Genomic DNA, 24,503 nt, shown 5'->3' with positions numbered 1-24,503 from the left:
ACTGTAATTCATTTTTTACTGACAATTTTAACATTCTCCTCTCATATTTGACTCCCCCTTTCACTCTGCATTACATCCTAGTAATGTTGACTGTTCTCCCTCCCTTTAAAAATCCATCTTCAAAATATCAATACAGCTGATGACGTGTGCACAAGATAAAGTTATCTGTTTGTGCTCGCTGTTTTACTAAGTAACTCTTGAATGCAACGCACTTTGAAGCGAAAAATATATATTTTATGGGTCAAGATGTGAAACGGAGGACGGAAAAGCAATGGACTGAATATTGCACATGTAGTCAAAGGAAAGCACACACTTCTCTGTTTGTATTCATAGTATGTGTTCATCTATGTGTTCAACTTCAGTTTAGACAATTGAAAGTATTGTGTTTTCATATTTCTTAAGAATTTCAAAGAACGTTGCTGGAGGAGTTTGACACTTCAGAATGATGAATGATTTAATTTCACATTTTGTTCTCCTCTTTGAGCATTTGTAATCTGAGGAGAGTCCAGCAGCAACCGTTAGCTGTTTACTACCTGAAAGATAAATGGCAATACATCAGTTGTAAGAAAAATCAAACGGCACAGCTAATTCTTATGGTTTGCTTCAGATGGTACTTCATCATGTTGCTCCTTTTGTTTGCCCAAGGTACTGACAAAAGAAAAGCCACGAAAAAAACATAATTTACTTCTCCAATTAGATCAGGGGATTTTTTTTCCCCTTTTGTTGCCTGAATATTCAACCATAAAAAGTTCAGTTTTCTCCTGTAGAGTAGTAGGAGGAGGGCCGAGTGTTTTTTTTAGGTTTACTGTATGTTTTTTTTTTTTTTTTGTTCTTTTTAATTCTCGAAGCTTTGTCTACAAAGGATGACTTATCACCCCTTATAAAGGTGCAACATGGTTGGACACAAACAAATATTCAGTGGATGCAAAAAAGTAAGGATCCAGTGATTTTTCTAAGCTCTCATTAACAATGCAGCATGACTTGGCACATGCTGGGCAGCTGCTTCCCTCTGTGACCGCTGGGACTGCTGTGCTTAACGGGAGCCCTCTGCTGCACATCACTTTTGATTTGTGTGCGGAGTGCAGATTTTTTTGTTTTTGGAGTGGTTTTTATGTGTACTAAAACTAGACACATGCACAAAGTTCTCTGGGGATGGCAACACCTGCCTGGAGGTTCATATTCTGCAAACGCTGGGAAGCAGAAAGCGACGAGTGCTCGTTGTGTTTTGTCACGCTTTAGATCAGGTGCAAAGAACAAAATCTGCCTTCAAGCACCTGGAACAAAGCCTAAAAATATTGTTTGCGTGTGTTGAAGACACAGGCTGCTTACCAAGATCTGTAAGTTTTATGCTCCAGGGCTAAAGAGCCTGAAGAGTATTCAGTTCTTTTAGTTTTTTATTTTTTATTTGTGGTTCTGACCATGTCGGTTTTCCCTTCAGATATCCGAGGACTGCAAACCTTCATGGACCAAGCGTCTCGGCTCGGCCTGGATGTGTCCCTGCAGAGGGTGGACCGCAACGTCAGCCGAGTGTTTACCGATCTCTTCAACACGATGCGCACGGAGGAGCTGAACCGGTACCGGGACACTCTGCGACGGGCCGTGCTGCTCATGAGCCCTCGAGGAGCTCAGGTCTTCATTCACCAGGTAGGATTCAGTGAGCTCTCTGTTCATTATGGGTTCAGAAGCACCAGTAAAGAGTCAAAGAGCAAGAAAGACAATAATTTGGTTATATAAGGATCCATGCATGAAAAAAAATATTCTGATACCTCTTAGGTGACCTCAGGTCTAACATTACATTGTCACAACTGAACTGCACCCAATAAAAACATAAGACAGGAATCGAGTGAAATATAAACGACCTCCGTTTTATTTGGCATTTTCAACTACTATTGATCCAATATCCTGCCTGCACCTGCTTCAACCTCAGACAAATCCCAGAACACATGGCAGAGGTGAGACCAAGATGTGTTTCACCTTTGATTGATTTGACCTTGTGAAAATAAAAAGTCTGCCAGGAATTGTAAAAGAAACGATTATGAACTGAAACATCCTTTTTCTTTTTTTGTTCCCACCAGAAGACGTTTATTACTTTCTTAATGAATTCTCAAAAAGCATCGATAACTTTCAAACACCACGTGCGAATATGCAAAAATTATTTGCTTTGACGAACATAAACTTTGGGTAGCTCAGAGTTTTCTTAACACGTTTTATGTTGTCAGACATGGTGAAGTTTTGCATTAAACACATTGTGTTGTTTCTTCAATTAGGACTTCATATTGCGGCAGATTTTTCATGATGACTCTTTGGCCATACCCCTGCTGCATAAAATGGCGTTGTGTTTTTGATGAACTGAAAAGGCCCTTATGTAGCACAGTCTGTGCTGAAAGCAGTGAAAAATATGTTGGTGTGAAAGTGATCCGAGTGGCTTGTTCAGCTCTGCAAACACATCACAGTCTGACAGTTAATCTTCTGCCCATCTGGCAAGGACAGTGAAGCATTGACGATTTTTCTAACCCAAATAAAAAACACTTGGATGTCAAATTCAACCTCTGAGGAGGAGTTTATGTGTGGTTGTAAATATAAAAATGTGGCAGTTACACAGCCTATTTAACAGGATCAAAGTCTGTCACTGGCCTTTTTTTTTCTTTTCTTCATGCATCTGTGATTAGATTGGTACAAATCAGACTAAGCTCTGTGCAGCAAAGGCCATTTGTGTTTTGACAGTTGTGCTCTTGCATATTTAAAACTTTGTGTTTTGGAAAAGGTTAGCAGCTGAAGAAGACATTATTTTATCTCACTGAAATTTTTGTCTGCTGACATGAATAAAAGAACAACATTGTGGTTCTTTAAAAGTCACTATCAGGACTGCTTTAAACAATATTTTTTGTTTTGTTTTCTGATGAAAGCATCACTATCATATATGTTAATTTGAACAGAGGTGGTAAAACTCAACCATTACATAACACTATTTCGAATAAGACATGAATCAGAACGGGTTAACGTTGGAGCTGTGAACTCTGTCCAATACTTTATATTGTTATATGTTATGTTGTTATATATATATATATATACTTTTTTTTTGCAACTCTTTTTTTTTTTTTTNTTTTTTATTTTTTGCCAGAGTCAAAATTGTATTAAAACTAATGTAGCTGCCTCACTTCATGGTGCAGGGCAGGATGGAAGTACCCCTGCTCAAGGATTCAAAAGACGGACTTAGCTTTTGTGGTTGATATTGCAAAGGAGTTGTATGTGCTCTATGAAGAACTGCAGGACTGTGGCCTGCTTGTCAAAGCACCTTATGAAAATATCAAAGCCTTTTCCAGAAATTCGGTTCAATGGAAGTCCTCTCTCCCAGAAAAAAAAACCTTTTGCCATTTTTCAGCAAGCAATGCTCTGGCGGAGGTGGGCTCGGCATTCAGCTGTGAGAATTACATTGATGTCATTGCTGCAGAAAGAGTTTTGCAGACTTGAAGAGACACGGAGCTGCTTTCCAAATATTTGCAAACCCTTTTATAGTAATGTGGAAACTGCTCCTAATGTGCTAGAAACAGAGCATTTCTAAGCTCAGAGCCAAGTTCAGGGATGTGAATGGAGAGGCAGAGAAAATGTATGTTTGGGACAATTACTCCCATCCTTCCGCAAGTTTTCCAGTGCTTTGTGTAAAAGCCACAAATAGCTTTTGCTTTACAGTAAAAATAAGAAAAAAAAGTTATGCTCAAAAGCATATTTAAAGTTCAGAAGCAACTGCACTTTGTGCTTTTATCACTAGAAATACAGTTTGGAATACCACAGGCCGGGACAATGGAGGGGACGGTGGTAGGAATCAATCAATGGATTGTGGGTTCAATCCCCGCTCTGTCCGCCTGTGTGTGTGTGTGTGTGTGTGTTCTTGGGTAAAACCTGCCTTTCCTACCGGTGGTGGTCAGAGGGTCCTGTGGCGGCGGTCAGTGTAGCCACAGATGCTCTTTGACTATGTGTGAAGTGCTTTGGGTTCCTATGGACTTGATAAGGCGCTAAACAAGTACAGGTCATTAACCATTAGCCATTTTACCATGTAATATTTCTAGTTATTATGTGGTAATATAATACCTTATTATATTACCATATAATATGGTAATGTAATATTACCATATTATATGGTAATACCTAGAGTCTACCTGATGTAGACTCTAGGTATTTTGAGTTTGAGATCTCTGGTCACAGTCCTGCTGTCTACCCACTAATGTTCTTCAACAAACCTCGAAGACCTTTACAGAACAGCTGATTTCATGCTCTGACCAAAATGCACACATGTTAATTCTACTTACTTATTAGCAAATTTCTGAAGGTAGATTAGAGTAAATGGGACTGAAAACCTCATGGCAAAAATCTGAAATGTTTTTTTTCACAATAGTTTTGAAGTTTATTGAACGAAGAGCTGAAGGTAAAAGATGGATCGATCGATCGATCGAGTTTGATGATTGGTCAGCTGAGGAAACTTGTTGATGAAGACTTTGGAAGAGGCAACACAGAGGTGGAGTCTTCAGGAAATAGATTTTCCCAAGCCAACTTAGACAGAGCCTGGAACAAAGAGGAGTGGATAGAGATGTAGAATGACACTAGGAAAAAGGATGTGATGGATTGTGAGTTTAGATCAGTGATCTCAAGCCGCATTCCTTGGGGTCCAGAGTCCTGGAGCCTTAAGATGTGTTGCTTGTTATCCACACTTAAATGAAATGGTTAAACTTCCTCACTAGCATTCACTCAAGCTCCACAGCTCTGCTAAAGAGCTAATGTTAGAGCTAGGTCTGCTGAAGCAGAGAGAAGTCTAAAAGTTACAGGATACTGGCATTTGAGGTCTGGAGTTCGAGAACCCTGGTTTAAATAAACTGTGGGGTAGCAAGACGTGAGGCTGAAATGTGGGTCTAACCCCAAACATAAGCCAACATGATAACTTAACTCTGCACAAACATTTTTTTAAATCGTATGTCCTTATCTTTACACACGACAACTATTTTGTATTTTGTGTTTCCCACTAAATTATGGTGAAGGAATCTTTGCAACGTGACGAAAGGCAAGGAATTTAAAGTGGCATAAATACTTTTTGTGAGGCAATGCATGCTAAAGATTAACATTTATCCATCTTCAGTTCTTTTTACCTTTTTGCCAATTCCCTGCACTGACTCGTGTTAATTGTTCTGTCTCATGTGAGCAAACATGAAAAAAAGCTTTAACTAACAGTAGGTCAAAAACATCACTTGCAGTCCAATTAGCTTCTTGTGGATGCTGCACCATAAATCTAAAAGTTAAGTACTTGCTGCCAAATAAATTAGTGCACAGGTTGTGAAAACATCAAGGCTTTTAGGTCTCATTAATGACATATTGCCTTGATCTTTTCTTAGTTTCTGGGAGTTCTGTTCTGGTACACACACATACACACACACGCACACACACACTAAGTTGAATGCAGACGTCCTCCCATAACCTCACAAATACAATTAACAATAGGAATCTTGGGCGACGAGAAATAAGCGCAGATTCAAATTCAGCACCGTTCCTGAATGCCCCTGTGAACATTTAAATTTCTTACATGGATTTGTTAATTCAGAGATTTGTTGATGCCTCATCGATTGTGTTTTCATAGGTTGTACAGACATGTGGAGGATATAATTATGCCAATATTTGATAATTATGTCCTAGAGGATCAGTGTTTTACGTGGAGTTAAAATAAAAAAATTACTGTGGTATATGGACTCTGTCTCTTCCAGCAGAGTAACAGGCATTTAGCTCATAAGCCTACGTTTTTTTCATGCTTTCTACCTTTCAGCACTCGAAATCCATCTTTCAGTAATTGTTGAGCTCAATTGTTTCCCATTTCCCTCTGCTCCGTTGTGCTATCCTCTGTACTTTTTCATTTTCAGTACCCATGATTGGATTACTAAACAGGCCAAGAGATGCAGAAAATAACCTCAAAGAGACGCATGGAGGCCGTAGAGAAACTTGGGATGACTCCTAAGTACTGCAAAATAACAACAAAGGGACATAAAGGGACCACAATGACTCTGCTAAAAATTACAGGGAAAGGCAAAGAGGAGCCAAGATGACCATAAATGTAGATGCAATTGTCCAACCAGGCCAAAGTAATGTGTTCAGCAAAACAAAAAGTACGAGAACTCAAATAAAACAAGAATTCAATTTATTCACTCCATTATTGTTGTGATTTCACACAGGCCAGATAACATTAATACCTCTGGATAATTCTGGTTTAAAGTAAGCTTTTAACTCTACCAAACTGTTTCTTCTGAAAGAAAATAAAAGTAATGTTCTGAAGAGGCCCTGCCAAAGAGTCAACTTTAACCTTTTATAGAATTTGTGAAGTGAGTATAAATAATCCAGATAGCAGTGGAAACATGCAAATTTGAAGAAAGATTTGATAACTTTCATATTAAAAAAAGATCAACTGAGATACGAGTAGATAATTTTTGACATGGCATTTTCCAGATAAAAAGTAAGCAAACCACAAGCTATTGTTCTTTCACATTATTTTATGTATTTTTTTTGTGGAATCTTGTGTCAATTACTAGAAATATCTTCCAGGGTTATGAATAATTTGGGGCTTATGATTTATTCTGAAAAGGATTAATTTTCTTGATGGTGACATCATACTATATAAATTCATAGCAACACATGGCTGGAAACTCAAAACTAAAGCATCTAAGACTTAAATGTCAAGGTAATTGTGACTCTTTTCTATTCTGTATTTATCAAGAAACAGAGCAAATTGACAGCCCTCCAGTAAGAATGTGTGTCGGTTTAATAAAAGATGCTAAAACGCTGCATTAGAATTCCTTCAAATAATTTAGCCCATTCATCCCCAAGAAGCCCCAAGAATATTTAAATTTTAGGGTGATTGGCGCAGTGCAGCTTTAACTAAACATGTAAGTGGCTCACATCCAAGAGTTATTTCTCCCAATAACAACATGTCTTGACCCAAAGTAAACTGAGGGTGTTTGCGAAAAATAATCCAAATACTGCAAGGTACAAAAACCACCAAGAACTCTGGACCAAAGCATGTCTGATTGGGATTTTTATATTTTTTTTCCCTAAAGCGAGAGTATTAGATGCAAGAAGCTTGAAATTATATATGTAAATAAATTGAGTAAAATAAAGTATTGTACTTTTTAAAAGCCTGCATGGTTTGCAATTGCACTAAGTACATATAATACACTTTATGAATTAATAAAATGCAGGAAAGCAAGTTTTTGTTTTATTAAAATCTTTTCTTCTGTCCCACACAGGCATATTGTGACTTTTAATCTTACAGGTTTTCCACCATTTTAATAAAAGTAAAATATTTGGACCCTTAGCGTCTCTTTCTGCTGCTCCAAAACCGTGGCAGCCATCTGAAGGTGTTGATGTGGAGGGGGAAAAAAAAACAAAAAAACAGAATAGGCGGTGTCAGATGGTGTGCTAGCTCTGCAGGGCGGTTGATGGATGGGGCGCGGAAGCTGGGTGAGGTCTGCCTCCTCCGTGGCAGCTAAACCAGCCCGCAATGGTAACAAGCACTCGTGCCTGCTGCCAAGTGACGTTAGAGGAGATAGAGATGCTGTTCAGGATGGCAGGAGGGTTAAAATGTGACGACAGGAAAACAGAGAGAGAGAGAGACAGGAAAGAGCAGAGAGTTGCAATGGGAGAGATAAAAAAAAGGGACAAGAGGAGATGGATGTAGAGAGGAAAGGTCAACAATGAGGAAAAGATGTAGAGCTACAGGGGGCTACTCCAACATTATAAAGCACCCTGTATGAAATAGTAATAGATGAAATCTAACAGAAGAGATGGCAGAGGAGGAAGACAAAAGAGACAAGTGCAGAGACATCACCTAATGACGACAGGAGACATTAAAGCGGCGGCTGATTTATGTGAAGCTGGAACATGTATTAAGTAAAGCTGTGCTAGGTGTGCCCAGTTTTCAGAGGATCTCACCTAATTAAACACTGATTTATGAAAAACAGATGCAGACAGTTTTTTTATTTTATTTTTTTTTTAATCACTGATGCGCTCTGTAAAGAGAGGCTTAAATAAACGTTGGGTCTTGAACAACAGATCTGAAGAGAGCCACAGCCGCAGTCTGTCACTGATGTTCTTTAATAGGCTGTGGTTTCAGCTTTGTAGCAACGCTTGAGGAGGAGTTGACCTTAAAAATACTCACGTTCAGTAGGTGCGTTTGCGGGTTTTAATTATTCTGTAGAGCCTGAAACACGTGAATCGGCATTCCTAAACTTTAGCTTCCTGCTCAAGGAATCATGGCTTCCTGCACAATTCGACATCACTGACCGAAAACTAAGAAATCTTCAAATGGGGTTGTGTAGTTTTATAAAGTGTCAACAAAATAGAAATCAGGAGGAGTTTGCTATTGCTAAATTGCTGCTGGACTGTCAAGTAATAAAACTCTATTTTATGCTATGTTGCATGTTTAGCTTTTTCTTTAAAGCTATTTATATGTGAGACTGAAATAATAAAATTATTGCAATAAATTTGAACGTGGAGTTTATGAGGCTAAATTTATCGTCTAAGATGCAGCATATGGATCTGAACAGGCAGAAGCAGCGGTGTATGATGAAACCATAAACCACTGCTTGTGGCTTCACATTGTTTCTATGCAAATGTGGTGGTGCAATATGTTTTTCTCCACACATCTGCTTCAGTCGCTTGTATTCAAACAGTGGTAAAGGCAGTTATTTTATTTATTTATTTATTTATTTTTGGATGCTGTTTGCAAAATGAGCATGTTCCATCTTGCTTTGTCTCATCTCATGGTGAAATGCATAAAAATATCTAAGATGTTCTGAAAAAAAAAAAAAATACTAGCAGTGCATTTTGGAAGAGCTGCTCATTCATAAATTTTAGTGCTTAAGAAATTGAAACTGAAATTTAACTGAAAAGTGGTCCATTTAAATCATGTTTGTAATTATTTTCACTTTTAACTCCAGCCAAATGTAAACAGGTCTAAAGGAAATGAATGCTTTTGTAAGTGCTGTGTCCCAGAAATGCCTATATAAGCAAACCGATGGCCACAGCACTTCCTCTCTGTAAAGTAAATGGGAAAAATTTTCAACTTTGTTGATTATAACAAATCAGATGTCAAACTCCCAAAGATTTTTTTTTTAATATAGTCTGCTTTCAATAAAAGGCATTAACCATGCAAGTAGACAAGCCCTCAAATGTGAGCTTCTTTGTAAGTTTGCCACAATTTCCAAATGTGGAGCATACGACCTTCATCTGGTGGACAAGTGAGTGAATTTTCCCGTTTTCCTCCTGCTATATTTTAACTGTTTCTGCGAACGCCTCACCTTGACACTTCATTGGCAATCTCTGCCATCTCAAACAGGCTTTTTCAAAATCTTATTTCAAGGAAGGAAGAAGGCCATAAAAATACCTCGCTGTAGTAAATAGCGAGGTATTTTGGATATTTTTGGGCACTCTTTCAAGGACTTTGCAACAGAGCAAAACAAAAGCAGATTTTTATTTTTATTTTTTTTCCGTTTTTCGTTTATTTTATCTCGTCTCAGGAAACGGTTCAACAAATCTTATCCGATATGGCTCATTTTAACACATCACCGCTCCTCTGTGTGTTGTGATCCTTCTTTTTAGACGTCTCTCTATTGGATAATAAATCTGCAACAAAAATAATAACAAAAAAAATATCTATTGTATGACGGACAAAAGGAGCTCAAAAGAGCTTTCATAGCATGTGTTCCTTGGTGTATTGTGTGTCAGATGAGGTCAGAAAATGGATTCACATGTCAAAATTGAAGCCCAGGAGTTTCTCATTAAAATCAGACCTTCCAGACACTTGAGCATGAAGTGCAATAAACATTAGCCCTTGCTACGGATTGTTCTTTCATCCCAGGGCTTCTACTATCTTATTGTCACCGGTGTTTGTGGGTAATGATTTAAAAGCAGCCTAGCTGACATGCTATAATGGGATATGATAGAGATAGCCATGTTGGCTTTTTGTGCTCGGGAAATTTATCGATGTTGACATGTCAGCTCACAGGACGCGACGCGACGCGCGCACACACTTCCCGCACATGCAAGTGTTGCACACATTTCACCCTCAGCTTTCTGATGGCAAAACCATATGTCTCATGACACTAAGCTGTCAGTAGCATTTTGTGTTCCTTAGTTGTTTTGTCAATGTTGGTGTCACAGTTTGAAAAATGACAGTGACACACACACCACAAAAAAAACAAAAACAAAACAAAACAAAAAAAACAAAAAAAAACGTCATGTTTAATGTTAAGGCAAGAAACGGAAAAATGCTGGGACTATAAATTTCACACACATAAATTAAAGCAGTGACAGAAGAAATTTGCTCAGCTGGTTTTATACATCCTGCTTTTGATTTAGATGTTCTACCTGAGGCACTTTAAGTTATCAGACTCTAGAGAAAGTGAGACCAATTTCCACCCACTCTGCTTTAAAAGCTAACATCGTCTGTGTGCTGTCCTGTGGTTCTTGTTTTGAGAAGTCTCTTTCTTGGTTTCAAAGCTAACACTATGGTGCCATGAAAAGTATTTATGCCTTGGGAACTGTCTGCCCCCACCCCAAAAGAAATCACTGCTAAGAAATTTGTTGCATCGAGGTTTTCTCCGATACACCAAAGACAGAATGGCAAATCATTCTCAATCGATGGGCAACATTATTTTGTTTCCGTTTGTAAAATGTGTGTAACCTCTGTTCAGTTAAGAGTCGTGGGACATAGAAAGCTAATGGAAAGACATCAAAAATGAAAAAGAAAATATATAGAGGAGTGTAAAACTTGTAAAACTGCATAGCAAGAGCAATCAGAAACTTACAAAACCCTCGGACTGAGATGGTTGGACACCAAGGCGTGGATGTATGTGTCGCACATGAACACATACATCAAAAAAAAAAGGAAGCTCTCCTAAATACTCACACGTTTGCTAAATTTCCCAAGCCCACATTTAGGTTTCTTTCCCGTTGCATTAAAAATTTCCAGCATGCGGCACAGTTGTTCCTTGGCACCTGAACTGAACTCATCTCTCAGATGGACTAAAGCTGGCCATGACCTGGAAGTGTTTATCCCAGCATGAATCATTAACCAGACACAGAGAGCATGGTGTTGGTGCAGGGAAGCGTAGTGCTGGCACAAACAGCATACACTGCACACAGAAGGATGTCCAGACACGGGCACACCTTCCGTATCTCGTCCCTCGTTCCTCGCTCTGATTTATTGCAGCCAGATCTGTGTACACCTCTCCCGCAGTGCTAATGAGGGAGGCCAGGAAAAATTAAAAAGCACACAAAGTCCTGTTCCTTCTTGTTTTTTGTTTTTTTTCTGTGACGCTGAACAGAAGAAAACACTTGCAGCCAAGCAGAACATTGGATTTTTTTTTTTTTTCCCTGGCCTAGAATACAAATGAAGGCAACAGCGTGATGCTGCTAAACTGGTATCATTTTGGATGGGATGCTGGAGGAGTTTGAGTTGCTAGGCGAGGAGAGTGCATTATAGGTAGACTTATTAAAATCCCCTCCTCTGACATGTTAGGAGATACACAAGCAATCAGTGGGAGCATCATTTGTTATTTAACTCTGCAGTGTGGAGCCCGACTCCCGTGGTTGCAAGCGGTTCTCAACGAAGGCCTTGAATTTGGCACATCTCGCTTCCTTCAGATCAGATTGTGGTTTATTTTTTATTTTTTTGGAAGGGATGGATCTGCCTTCAGTTGGAGTGCAAGACAAATTTAGAGTGCATAAGTATCTGAGAGCCTGAGGTTTGTAACAACAAACAGACCCTATGTCGGTGTAACAATGCATTTACCCGAGACTACTTCTTTTGCTTTTTATCTCAAATTGAATCTTTAGGAATTACAGATTTTTTTTTTCTTGTTTTGTTTTTCTATCAGGTAAAGGAAATCCTGCCTCATTGCAAAATTTCAAATTTGTTGCAGCTTATTTTCTTTCTCATACCGTGTTTGTATGTTCTCTTATATTGGAGTTGCTGTTATTTGTTGTTTTTGTGGCCAACAACAGTTGCTTTTAAATGTGCTACGTTGATGAATTAGATTTTACTTAAAATGTATCAAACTGTAGTTACTACAAAATAAGAGTCTCAAAAGATGTTGTAGGGCTTCAAGGCTAAAACATTCAACTTTATGTTCAAGTCTCATAATTACAGCTACGAATTGTTTGACAAGTGTTTTGCTAATAGTGCAGGTAGTTTGTACTTTACTTTCTGTATATTGTCCTTGAGAAAAGCAAATTAAAAAGGGCCAAATGTTTTACAGGCAGACATTTTGCTTTGTTCTCACTTTTAGCTGAAATCCTTTATGAAAAGAGCAGAGGCATTGAAGTCTCGAAGATCATTGGTTCAAAGTAAAGCTGGATGTGTCTGAAGTTTGCGATTATTTCTTTAGTTTTTTTTTACTATTTTAATTTCTGAAACTAATAACTAGCAACTAATTTTGTTTGTTACAATATCTACATAGAAATGGTAATGTTGTGTGAGAGTTAATGTAGAAAAATAGTACAGTATGTCAAGAAAAATAATCAAAAAGCATGTTTAGTATGTCAAGTTCAGTGTCAGTCTTTTTTTTTGTTGTCTGTGCATCAGGGAAAAAAAGAATAAAATAAAATTCCTGATCACAGATCAGACACTGAAAAGCATTCGTATTGAGGGGTTGAGCGGCAATCCATCCACTGCGTAAAACTCCCAAAAGGCCGGGCCTGACCCAGATCATTTAACCATAAAGCAAAGACTGAGCACCTCTAACAGCCAACACAGCCGCTTTAAGGCCTGCGAGGAGCGTATGCAATAAGCACTTTCTGAAGATTAAGAGAGCAGCCGGGTGCAAGGTTGTGTATTCAAACAGATAAACAGAGGGCAATACAGATATATACATCATCATCCTTAAGGAGATAAACTGTAAAAAAAAAAAAAAAAAAAAAGTCATTGCTAACAAAACTCGCTGTTTAAACGGAGCTGTTTCCATGAATATTTATGGAAAGTGGGACGCAAAAGGAAAAGTTTGTTAGGAAAAGTTGCAAAAACAACAAGGATAAGCATAGCTAAAGAGATAAGAAAGGACCAGGCTGTTCATTTGGGAATCAAGGCCCCAAAGTCTGTCAGGAAGAGTTGATGAGCACACAATCCTGATTGCCTGATGTTCGATTTAAAGTTTTCTCACTCAGTGATGATTTGGGGAGCAGTCACCCTCTGATGCTATTGGTCCTCTGTGTTTTAAAAGGTCTGAGCACGTGTGCTTCCCTCTGCTAATGGGTTTTATGGAGATTCAGATTTTATATTCTGGACGGACTTTGTACCTTAAATTACCAAGTACCTGCTGTAATATTTATAGTGTCTACGTAAACTCAAATCTCCTAAACCCCATGGCAATTGAATCCACCACATTACAATGATATGAGTCACCAATACTATTCAAAAAAATGGCAAGGCCTGGCAACACAGAAGTCCGGTTCAGTATTGACGGCTCTGAATGCTTTATTCAGATCAGGTATTTAATTGCCACGTGGATCCACATCTCACTAACGGTGCTTTATGCAATTAAACACAGAGAGAGGATTACTACAAGACTTTCTTTTGGAGATTTCTTCCTGACTTTTCTTTTTAAGTTTATAATCATCATTATACAGCGACTGAATGTTTATGAGCTACACAGAGAAAGGGAGGGATGGAAAGGAGGGAGTGATAGGGCGCTGTGTAATTTACACAACGCTGCTTATTCGTCAATTAGCCTAATAATAATTAATTTTGAGTACTGCCAGTGAATATTAGTATTATTTAAAGAGGGAACTCAGTTAAGACGACGACAAACTGCTACACTACCACCACAAATTTGATTATCACCAGTTCATAATAAATAATTATTTATTTTTTCCCCCCCATTTATAATTCAACATTTGTATATGTACATAATACCCACTCAATGATTTTTATTCAAAAACATTTATTGGTGTTATGAATTCAGCAACCTTTTGGCAGTAATCATCAAAATTAACCACAAACATGCTTGATATATAATCCAATGCGTAACAATTTTACTGTTGTGACTATAATTACAGAAATAAAAGAAAATGTAAATGCTATTCTTATAATAGACTCGCATCTCCGTTTCTAGTTCCTTTTTTCCGTCTGATCCAGTAACCTACTGCGCCGAGCTTTCTTCAGATTATAAAAAGAGGGACCGCTCCAGTCTTATTTCCATTGTAACACTTAATAAAACAACCGGCTGGTAGCAGAAACCTTGACATCTTTCTTTGGGGAGGATATGTATCCAATTAAAGAGCCAAGACACATGGGTTTGTTGGAATCCCGTGAACAAGTACGAACCACCTGGCCGCAGATATTTCTGCAGAGCCCGTCCTGCCCTGTTTGTACAATTAAACAGACGAGGAGATTGTAGTGCAGCTGCAGAAGACGCTTTTTACTCTCCAGCAACAAATCTCTTGGACCAGCAGAACCACGAAGCCTGAAATGAGCCAGGCTGTTTACTTTGTTGAGGAGGACTAAACAGCATCTGCCTGCAGAAATCCAGCTTCCCCTGGGTCTTCGTAGCTCAAAGGCTTAAAGACTTGCTGGCATCTTGGAGGCTCAGGGATGAAGAAACGGTGCACACAATGACTGACTGAGGAGGAGATATGAGCAAACACAACAGGTCTACTGACTGAGGAGGAGATATGAGCAAACACAACAGGTCTACTGACTGAGGGTATTTTATATAGTGTTTTACTCTCAAAGATGTTTCATCAGACTGTGTTACACTGTTAAATATAACCAGCTGAATGTTTTGTTGTATATAGGGCATGTATAAACTCATGAGTAAAAACCAAAAGTCTTAGGGTGGAATTTTATTTTTTTTTTTGATCGTCTCTTTCTGTTTAAAGCTTAAGGTGATGCGAAGTGTGGAGTTTATCTCGCTTTCTGTTTGCTCCTACTGCTCCCTCCCGGCTTCATGCTCCCACCTTTGGACCCCCGTCCTCTCCCTCTGACCCTCGCTGCTGCCCCTCTATTCCATTTTCCTCCCAATAACCGCATGACAAATCGAGGCTGCCAGAAAATGATCTATGATTGTCCTACAGCTCATCCTCCGCTGCCCCATGTTCCCTCCTCTTCTCTTTTTGCCTCTTTTTCACCATCTGTCCCTTTTACAGGACATCCCCTCTTTTCCTCTTTGTATTTTTCAGATTTTAATGGCTTCACGTTCCTCTCTACATGGGTCACTTTATCTTTGTGCCCTTCTTCCTCCTCCTTACTGTCATCTTTAGCCTGGTCTCTTATTGTTCTGTATACTTTTATCTATATCTTCATTTTGCTTTTTGTTTGTTGCATACATATGTTGTTTTCACAGTCTTATTTGTGTAGTTTTTATTGTTAGTACAGCAAAGATGCTGTACAAATATATATTGTTGCTGATGCAAGTTATAAATGTTCACTTTCAGTCCCAGGGTAGGCCACTAGTAAACAGAATATCACAGAGATTCAAAAAAGAAATGTAAAATAAGACTCTAAGCAAAGTGAGAAAATGTTTCTTTTGGTTTCATATCATAATCTCTTACAGACAACAATAAATAAATATGATCTTAAATGAAACATAATAACAGAGGATAAACTTGTGCAAAGAAGATGGATATTTTCTGAAGTGTTAATTACAAGTAATATACGCCTGTCACGCATCCCGGCAAAAATATTTTCTGCTCTTTATGACAAATTAATTCTACTTATTGACAGATGAATAATAAACACTTCACTCACCATCATCACGTCTCGTGTGAGTTTAAATCTGCAGTGTGCAGTGACTGCAAGTAGGAAATGTCAAAAATGATATTATAAACATGAAAATATTCTAATTTGTTGCTTTATTGTGAAAAGTGGCCTTGCAGCTATTTTTTGATTACATAATACTTTATCAGAATTAGCCGCGCTGAAGTTTTCAAGCTCTTTATTTAGTCAGTTGACATTTATAAGTATTTTTCTTTCCAAGAAAGTGAAGTTATTGTGTTTTGTGCCTCAAATCCAAGGCAAGACTAAAATAAACTTTGAATGAGTCGCTGTTCACTTTAGCTTTATTGTTTCTTCGAATTACTGTCCCCTAACCTTATTTTACAGATGTAAATTAAAGAAATAATTAGGCAAAAAAAAATATATATATATAATAATTTTGAAACAACAAAAGGAACAAAATGTATACTTTTTCTTTTCTTTTGTTAAGCTTATATTTGAACCATGTTCTTCCAGTCTTGTTGAATCTGAACAAGGTTCTTCCTCTAAAGAGATTTCAACCTGAAAGATTTGAAAACTTAATATATGTAGCAATCTGTCTTGTTAAGAGTGAAAACTTTCACAACTGATGGTGTCATAATTACTAAATGTGACAACTGACCTGACTTTTTTTGTCCTGGAGTATTTCACTGTGTCTTTCTAACTTCCAGGGTAATACAGCTTGTCCTTTTAAGTTTCTTACAAAACAAAATCATAAATATTTGATGCAGTCAGGTGTGCAGAACAAACTCACTTGCAGTGACAGAAGGTTATACAGTTTGAATAATGTTTGTGATTATAAATTATGGTTAGCCTTATTGAAACAGTACACCTCTCGGGCAATTTCTATTTGTTCAATAGAGAGAACAGTTAATCTTGTTAAAGGGAACCAGTCATTTATCTGATGACCTCTGGAGTTTTATGTAAGTGTCAGGGGTAAATAGGAAAATTGCTCATGTAAGGCTTTTTTTTTTTTTTCATTTCAAGTCAACCAGCTGGAATGTGTGCAGTGCAAGCTAGCAGATTTGAGATGTGCATAATCTCCCTGCACTACACTATAAAAGCCAATTATACCAAAATGCAACAATTTTGAAATTGTTGCTGTGGGTTCAGAAATATGTCTCAATTCCCAAGTGCAAGACTGAAAATACAACCTATAAGGGTAATTGAAAAGCCATGGACACAACGAGTTGTGTTGGTGCCAAGTACGCAACCTATCTCACTCCAAAAGCTCTGGAGAAAATGTTCAATTAAACTATCGTCCAGTGAAAAACATATCGACATAAAAGTTCTTTTGAGGCCACTTTTCTAATGTGGTCTGCTTGCTTACTTTTCCCCTTTTTTGGTTGCCTTTGGGTAAATAGTGTACTGTCTAACATGTGCACATGTATATTCATGTGTTCCTTTGAATCACTTGCAGCTCTCTGTTAACACCCACACACTTGAAATATACTGTATGTCTCTATACTGCCTCTAAATATATGCAATAGATGCTTCTTGTGGGGAAAAAAAAAAACCGCAAATGAAATCATTCACTCAAAAGCTGCAACAATAATTATTCTAAGTGCTTCTCAATGGTTTTCCAAGTGTTGGTATATTTCTGTGGACAAAATAAAAATAAACATGGCAACATCTGACTTGACTTTGTGAATGTTGAGTGTCTGTTTGAACCTGTAGATGATCAGTCCTGTTATCCAAGGTACAAAGTATTCCTCAGCCCAAATTTAGCCTCCACTTGAAGAACTGTTGTATTTGCATTATATTAGTCTAGTACCTGCATTGTGTAAACATGCATTACTAAAAGGTATGAACAAAACACTAAAACATTTGGCACTTCCACCATTACAGATTTCATAGTCAGTTATTGTTGACTGTGATGGAGACGTACAAATAGAGCCTAAAATCACTATAAATATTTTTAAAACATTTCTGAATAACTTAGCAGTGTCTCTTCAATTACATGGTACTAAATCTTATGGAATATAACAGTACAGATTATAAGACTGAAAACTCATCACAGTTACTAAGTTGCAATAACGCAAAGCGAAATATCAACGGTATAAGTAAAGACGGCTTTGAGCATTAACTGGTAAAGTTCCCCCCAAACTAATGCATTAAACTCATCAAATATAAAAATTAAATCTTAACGCTAAGGCCTATTCATATTTTTTTTTTCCAGTAAGTTGGCGAAACACATTTTTTTCTTAGCCATTTGGTACAGATCTGTATTCTTCATAAATAAATAAATACAAAAAAAAAATAAAATAAAATCTTCCTTCATGAACAGTATGATAAATTTATACACCCTCAAGTACCAGTGCATCCCATTCATGGTAATTATGGGTTCCGCCTCAGTCATTCAATGAAGCCATTATCTCTGCAACAGGTCATCAGCACCTCACTGGATAAACCTGTTGTTCTGAGAAGAGCCTTGCCCACAAGCCAGTGGGAGTTTTCTAGGACTCTGAGTGCTCCTGCATTCGGATTAGCAGATTTATTTTTGCTTCGGGAGAACTGTGTGAAATCCTTAGCTGAATTTGGTCTAAATCCACGGAGCTCTCAGTGGAGAATTACTGTGCAATTGTGTAAAGAGTCGAGGGACAGATTTCACTTCGATTGCATCGTTTGTCAAAAATGTTGCAAAGAGTCGCCATGAGAAGCGTTCTACGTTTAGTTTCAAGGAGAGCTTTGAAGACATCCCTTCCTTCGGATCAAGATAATATTTGAATTACAATTACTGTTATTATATCAGGATAGTAATCAATTATTTTCAATTTTTGAAATTTTGTTTATTTTTCTTTAAAGTTTTTGCTTTCAGATTGAATCTTAAACTTTTCTTCCTCATCTTGTAAATGTATGATTTATATATGGACAAAGTAGAAACGCATGCAGAAAAGTAGAGACCTGTCAATTTTGTCAAAATGAACACAATGTCAAACTTCACAATTTGAATGAAGCCACATAGCGCAAAATGTTATCATGGCAACAAAAAAGACAGTCAGAAAACAGTTTCTATGGAAAACAGACAAGGTGGCATTTTAATAACTGTTTTCCTTCCCTTTCATTTGCCAAGGATAATTCACAAACCTGCCCGGTTCCACTCGAGTATTAAGATTTACACAAACTTATTTTCTTTGCCTTTCTCTCTTCTTTGCTCAATATCCCTAATTTTCCCTAATTGTTTATTCATTTAACCCCATGCGAATGTCTGATATACTAAACAACTCAAAGGCTGTGCATTGAAATGTCTTGACGAACGCACAACAGAAAAAGCTTTTCTAAGAATGAGTAATAGTCCTCAAGACATGCAATCAAGGTGGAAACAATACTCCCCCATCTTTTAAGCTAAGTGTTGACAGGTGGCATAAAGTTTTTGCACTGATATCCAGGATTTGGATTTGTTCAAACATGAGAAGTGCATCACGGTCCTGATATCCAGGATTTGGATTTGTTCAAACATGAGAAGTGCATCACGGTCAAACTGTCCCACTTTGGTCTCATCTGTCCAAATGGCATTGAAATTATTAGGTTAGATGCAAACTTCCATCCCCAAAGTGTTGCTACCAGAAGAGGCTTTCTCCTGCCAACCCCGTCCTGACAGGTCAGCCTGTCGTTAACCTGGGGTTATATTTAAATAATTAAAAAAATAGATGAAAACTGCCTAATTTGAAAGGGTTTACTATCTTAACATAATTATATCTAGTATTTATACTTCAGAAGATGGCTACAAAAAAAAAAGGTTATTCCCTTGTCTTGCTGGTGGCAAAGTGCAAACAAGTAAAATTATTTATTTTAGTCATGTTTTCATGTGCGTAGAGGATAAAGCTTCAGACATTCAGTTGAGTTTACTGTATTCAGTGATATAAGCTCGTAGTCTTCCATCCATGCTTTCAGGTGTGGTGTTGGTACGTTTTGTATGTTTTCCCATGGCACCAATTTATCAATGTTAATTGGCCTTACTCTTTAACTCTCAAATGTTCATGCATTTTCTTTATATATCAGTGTTTTGCCTTTGGCTAGGCTTATGGTTTTAGATATCCTTCCACTGGCTTCTTGGTGAGTGTCCCTTGTTTTAAAAGTACATCTGAACAATGTCTAAATAGTTACAGTTAAACAATTAAAGTTGGCAGTTGTTTGATTAAAACAAGTCATTTTTTTTTTGCAACATTTGAATTTGGTTTTTAAGTCTAAAATTAGCCCTGTTTTAACTAAGAATGACTTGCAGCACAAAAGAGCAACATTATCTAACATCTAACTTTCTTGTTAGTGTTGCAGCTTTTTTGCAGCTCTGCAAAGGACTTAAAAAAAAGCTTTAAAAACGTTCAAGACTAACCGTATTTGAACTGTATTTGAAGCAGTTAGAAATGCAATAAAAAACAACAACAATGAAAGAAAAATAAAATGCAATCCATGGTAGTCCAACCCCAGTGCGATCGGAACTGTTGCGCTGTCGTGCTGTCATTAAAGTACTTAAAAACCTCTCAAGTAGCACTTGTGAATTTTATGTTGCGGTTGTTTCTCTAAGGGTTTACGTAATATCCGTTTTGTAAAGCTCACTGAGTATTGCTACAAATATGCCTCAATACGTTGCTATGAAAAATAATGCACAGTTCATTAAGGCAATACAGTAGAGCATTATCTGAGCACTAAACGTAATGTGACAAACATTAGAAGACTTTGTAGATGCATATTAATCACAATTTATACCCCACCCAGCTTAGAGGAGACCGGTGAAGCATGCAGCGGAGCCTGATGAGAGATGTCTTGTGGAGCAGGGGTTGTAGTAGCGCCACGAGGCTTCAGGGTGTGTGGCACAGGGATAGATGGATAAAGAGGAGAGAGTCTGCTGTCCAGGATGCCCTGTAGAATCTCCTCCAGATCCTTCTTTCAAGCAGGTCTTTTCAGCCCCCTATTCAAAAAAACAGTAATTGCATCATTTTTCAAGCCCCTTGCCTCTGTCTGCCTGGGAAGTTGGCCCCATTAATCAAACTAATGGAGAAGTAAGTGATTTCAAAATATAGGCTTTGATCACGCACCCCCTCTCCTTTCCACAGCTCCACCCTCTCCGCTTTAAGAGCCCGTCCTCCCCCTTCCCTCTGTTTCTTCTTCGCGCCGTCTTCCCTCTCCTCTTCACTACATAATGTATGGAAAGGAGCAGCAAAAGTGAAAAATGAATTTTCATAATCCGTTTTTTTTTTTTTTTTTTTTAAGACATTTGCCAATGCACATAAGAGCTTTGCTTGTACATACTCTGGGATTGCTGTGCTTTATCTAACTCAAAGATACTTTCCAATATAGCAGCGGATCAAATTGCATATAAACACTTTGGAAAATGGTTAGTCTGAAATCATTGTGGCCTATTAACAGGCAGTATGTCCCAAAGAGTCACAGTTCAGACACAATTATTGATCCTGATGTGTCTGATTAAATTAAAGTGCACCCCAGGTGCATTGAAAAGCTTGTGCCAGCTATAAAGCAGCACGGCCATTGTTTGAGGCTGCTACCGGAGCATTCGGGGGAAATTTGATTGTTTCCCCATCAGAGTCAAAAATCACTGCTCAGAAACAATTTTCTAATTTTTCATGTAACTGGTTTGCTCAAGTTAATGCTTTAATCACTTTGCATTTCCTCTCTCTTCAGTTGTAGCCTGTGGCTAATAACGGCCTGAGATTGTGGCTTATTGGTTTCTCTGAAAACTTCATAACACGAGACCAGTAGAATTTTTTTTTTATTTATTCATTTTTTTTCAAACACAGAAATGCGTTTCTACTGGAGTAACATATGTGTACAGGATATGCATTAAATACTTGGAAAGACTCATTTTGGATAAAGCATCAATGGGGCTTGGCATGGATGCAGTCAGTCTGTGGTTCTATCTTTCTCTTGTCAATACTGCATAGTTTGTTTCTGGGCTTTGGGTCAGGCCAATTTGCTGGGCAGTTAGGCACAGTGATGCTCTGCTACTGTAAATAAGTGGCAGCTCCTTTGCAGACTCGAGGCTTAGTGCACACTGTTTGGGTGTTATTTCCATTACTTATGCTCCGTTTTTGACCACATTTTTTCCATCCAAATGCAGCTTACTTAACAGTGATTTCATCAGCAGTTTTTTTTTATTTTTTATTCACTATAAACCACAATCAGCAAGATTACAGAGATTTACACTTAAAATGAATCACTCCACAAATCAATGAGTTTCACCTTTATGCTTTACTTGAGGTGCTCATTTTCAGCTATGGTATTTGACTAATACTTGACAGTCAGTATCCTCATAGTCAGAAACTATTATCAGAATATGGAGAGATGTCTCCTTAGAGATGCTTCCGACTTTTAGTGGGGTGTTTGGCATTTTTCCTCTGATGATTTACCAATATCCAGTTGAAAAGTCTATTGCTGATTGGCTCCCTTTTTTCCCCCCTGTCTCTTGGAATAGTATCCTCAGAAGTGAATGCTGCTCATTTCTTTCATCAAAAAAGAACTACATCCTGGTATCCAAACAACTCAATTTCAGTCTAATTCAACCCACAAATTGACATCCTGAAGGTTTCTGGCTCCATCGAGTTGAGCATTGGCCTGCTTTGGTCAAATTGAATTCTCATTCATCAGCATCCTTGTAAACCGGCCTGTCTGAGTGATTGCATGAGTGCCTGTCTTCAAATAGAAATGCCACAATTGCCGAGTTTCATCAGGGCAGTCTTGTTGGGGATCCTTGAATCCTGGGCCAACCGTGGAAAAGATGGCTGAAAAAAGAGGTTTAATCCATCGTAACACTTAGATAAGGCAGTGTTGTACAAAAAATGTTGCAGCTTTATTGGTCTCACTTTGTTTGTGCCGGATACAGAAGATCAGAGATATGTAGAGTTATGCCAACAATTTAAAATGAATAAAATAAATGGTATGGAGAGTCACGTCAAATTAGAATGTGTTGCACGTTTCTTTTGGCAGTGTATGTTCAATACGAAGGCATAACAATAATAATAAAACACATATAAGTTGAGGGGATCTCAGAATATTCTTATTTGAAGCAGTGTCATCATTAACGCCTCTTCTTTTCTTCCTCCTCTTCAAACCTCCCTTGGTGTTGGTGTTTTGGCATTAACATTATGTCAAAACTTAAACTTTCACACTCCCACTCTCTTCGGCACCTCTTGGTTTCCCACGATGCTCTGAGAAGACATGTCTCACGCTGTTGTAGATTAATTAGGTGAGATTCATGGAGATCTCTGGCCCAGCTAACCTCCTACAGCTGCCTCTCTCGTACGTTCGTGTTTGTTTCTCTTGTCTGCCCACTTGTGCTGCTCACTTTTGTTCAGCCAGGACTTTTTGGGGGGAGATCAAAGCTGCCTATGTTGCCTCTAATGTTCAGCTATTTAAAACACGTCCCTTCATTTTTCAGGAGAATTACAGTTCTATTAGGGCCGTTTTCTACTTACGAGTCTTGCGACAAGAATTTGCCATCATGTGGTGTCATTTTGTTTTATGCCTTTGCCACATCGCCTTTGCAGTCCCAGCCTGCGTCACCAGGCTTTTCACTTCGAACTGTCCTTTTTGGACTGAACCAAACAACGGAGGCAATAGGAGCTCAACATTATATAGGAAGAAAGAAAACCACAAACCAAAACATTTTGGCATGCTTTCAGTTTTTCCCTGTCATTTACTTTGAATGATCTTTTTGAAAAGTCTCCACTGTTTTACTCGCAACAAAGAAAATCAGCCACTGGGTCTGTCTACTTCTTCAATCTCAGCAGGACTTTGCCCATGTGAAATAGCTGTTCTTTATTGAAATGATTGCTGATGACTGATTTAAGTAGCATCCAACAGAAACTATATTCAAAAAGCAAAAACAGTAGATATTGGCTTTTTGCTGCAGACATTACTTTGCACAATAGGAATTTGGATACATGCTAGATCCTTAAAAATGCTCTTGAGAAGCAATTTGCAATGCATTGAGTACGTCTTGTCTACATTCCCTAAAATTCCTTTTTTATTGCTGTCGATATCAATGATTTTGATTGGATAATGTCATTGGGGTGCAGGATAAGATGCTGTAGATTATGTTTTACATGCATACTCTGAAATTATGATGATATAACAAGACCATTTTCATGTTTTTTTTATCTTTTTTTTGTCTCCCTTATTGTTTTTTTCGTCACTCTACTCTGCTGGCAGTTTGTCTACCAGCTGTAACTTTCAGGCACTTTCCACAACACAGCATGAGAGTGTACCCCGGAGCAGAGATTACAGCAGTCGACGTGTGGAGTTGTCTAAATGTGTGAGTGTACCTGGAGGGCAGTACTTCCTTAGAAGTAATATGAGAAACAAGTCCTCAGCACATGCCGGGGCTGAGAGGCTTTCCGAGGTTGCCACCATGGTGGCGGAAGGGGTCTGAACTTTAGAGTTATAAAGATCAGCTGTTCCCTAATGCAAGTGAAGAAATTTATTTTAGATATCAACTTCCAACAAAACTAAAGATCGACTTTCAACAGAGAGCCACTTGAAGAGGATTGGTTAAGAAGTTGAGATTATTTGTTGTGCTGTCAAGAGAATATAAGATCCTTAATCCATGATAAATGGCTAATTAGCTGTTTTAAAATAGACCAATGTATGTATATTTTCACTTTTATGGTTGAAAGAGAAAAAAAAAGTGTTACTCATCAGATTTATTCGCCTGAAGATGTATTGTTGTTATGGAAGGCAGTTATTGTATTGTCCGAGTAACACAAAA

General features: G+C 38.0%; 1 protein-coding gene across 2 annotated transcripts in view; it reads left to right on the top strand.

Annotated features, from left to right (window-relative positions):
- The window catches only part of grid1a (glutamate receptor, ionotropic, delta 1a), a 233,530-nt gene that overhangs the window by 155,687 nt on the left and 53,340 nt on the right, over positions 1 to 24,503 (top strand). For both annotated transcript variants that reach the window (XM_016668021.1, XM_016668022.1), the window contains exon 4: positions 1,439 to 1,644. In XM_016668021.1, the coding sequence (XP_016523507.1) occupies positions 1,439 to 1,644 (206 nt within the window). The remainder of the gene's footprint in view (positions 1 to 1,438; positions 1,645 to 24,503) is intronic.

The sequence above is a fragment of the Poecilia formosa genome, unplaced genomic scaffold (genome assembly GCF_000485575.1).
Source record: "Poecilia formosa unplaced genomic scaffold, Poecilia_formosa-5.1.2 Scaffold12, whole genome shotgun sequence".
In the NCBI taxonomy this organism is placed as follows: Eukaryota; Metazoa; Chordata; class Actinopteri; order Cyprinodontiformes; family Poeciliidae; genus Poecilia; species Poecilia formosa.
The sequence above is the reverse complement of the archived record's forward strand: the minus strand, read 5'-3'. Positions and strand labels throughout refer to the sequence as shown.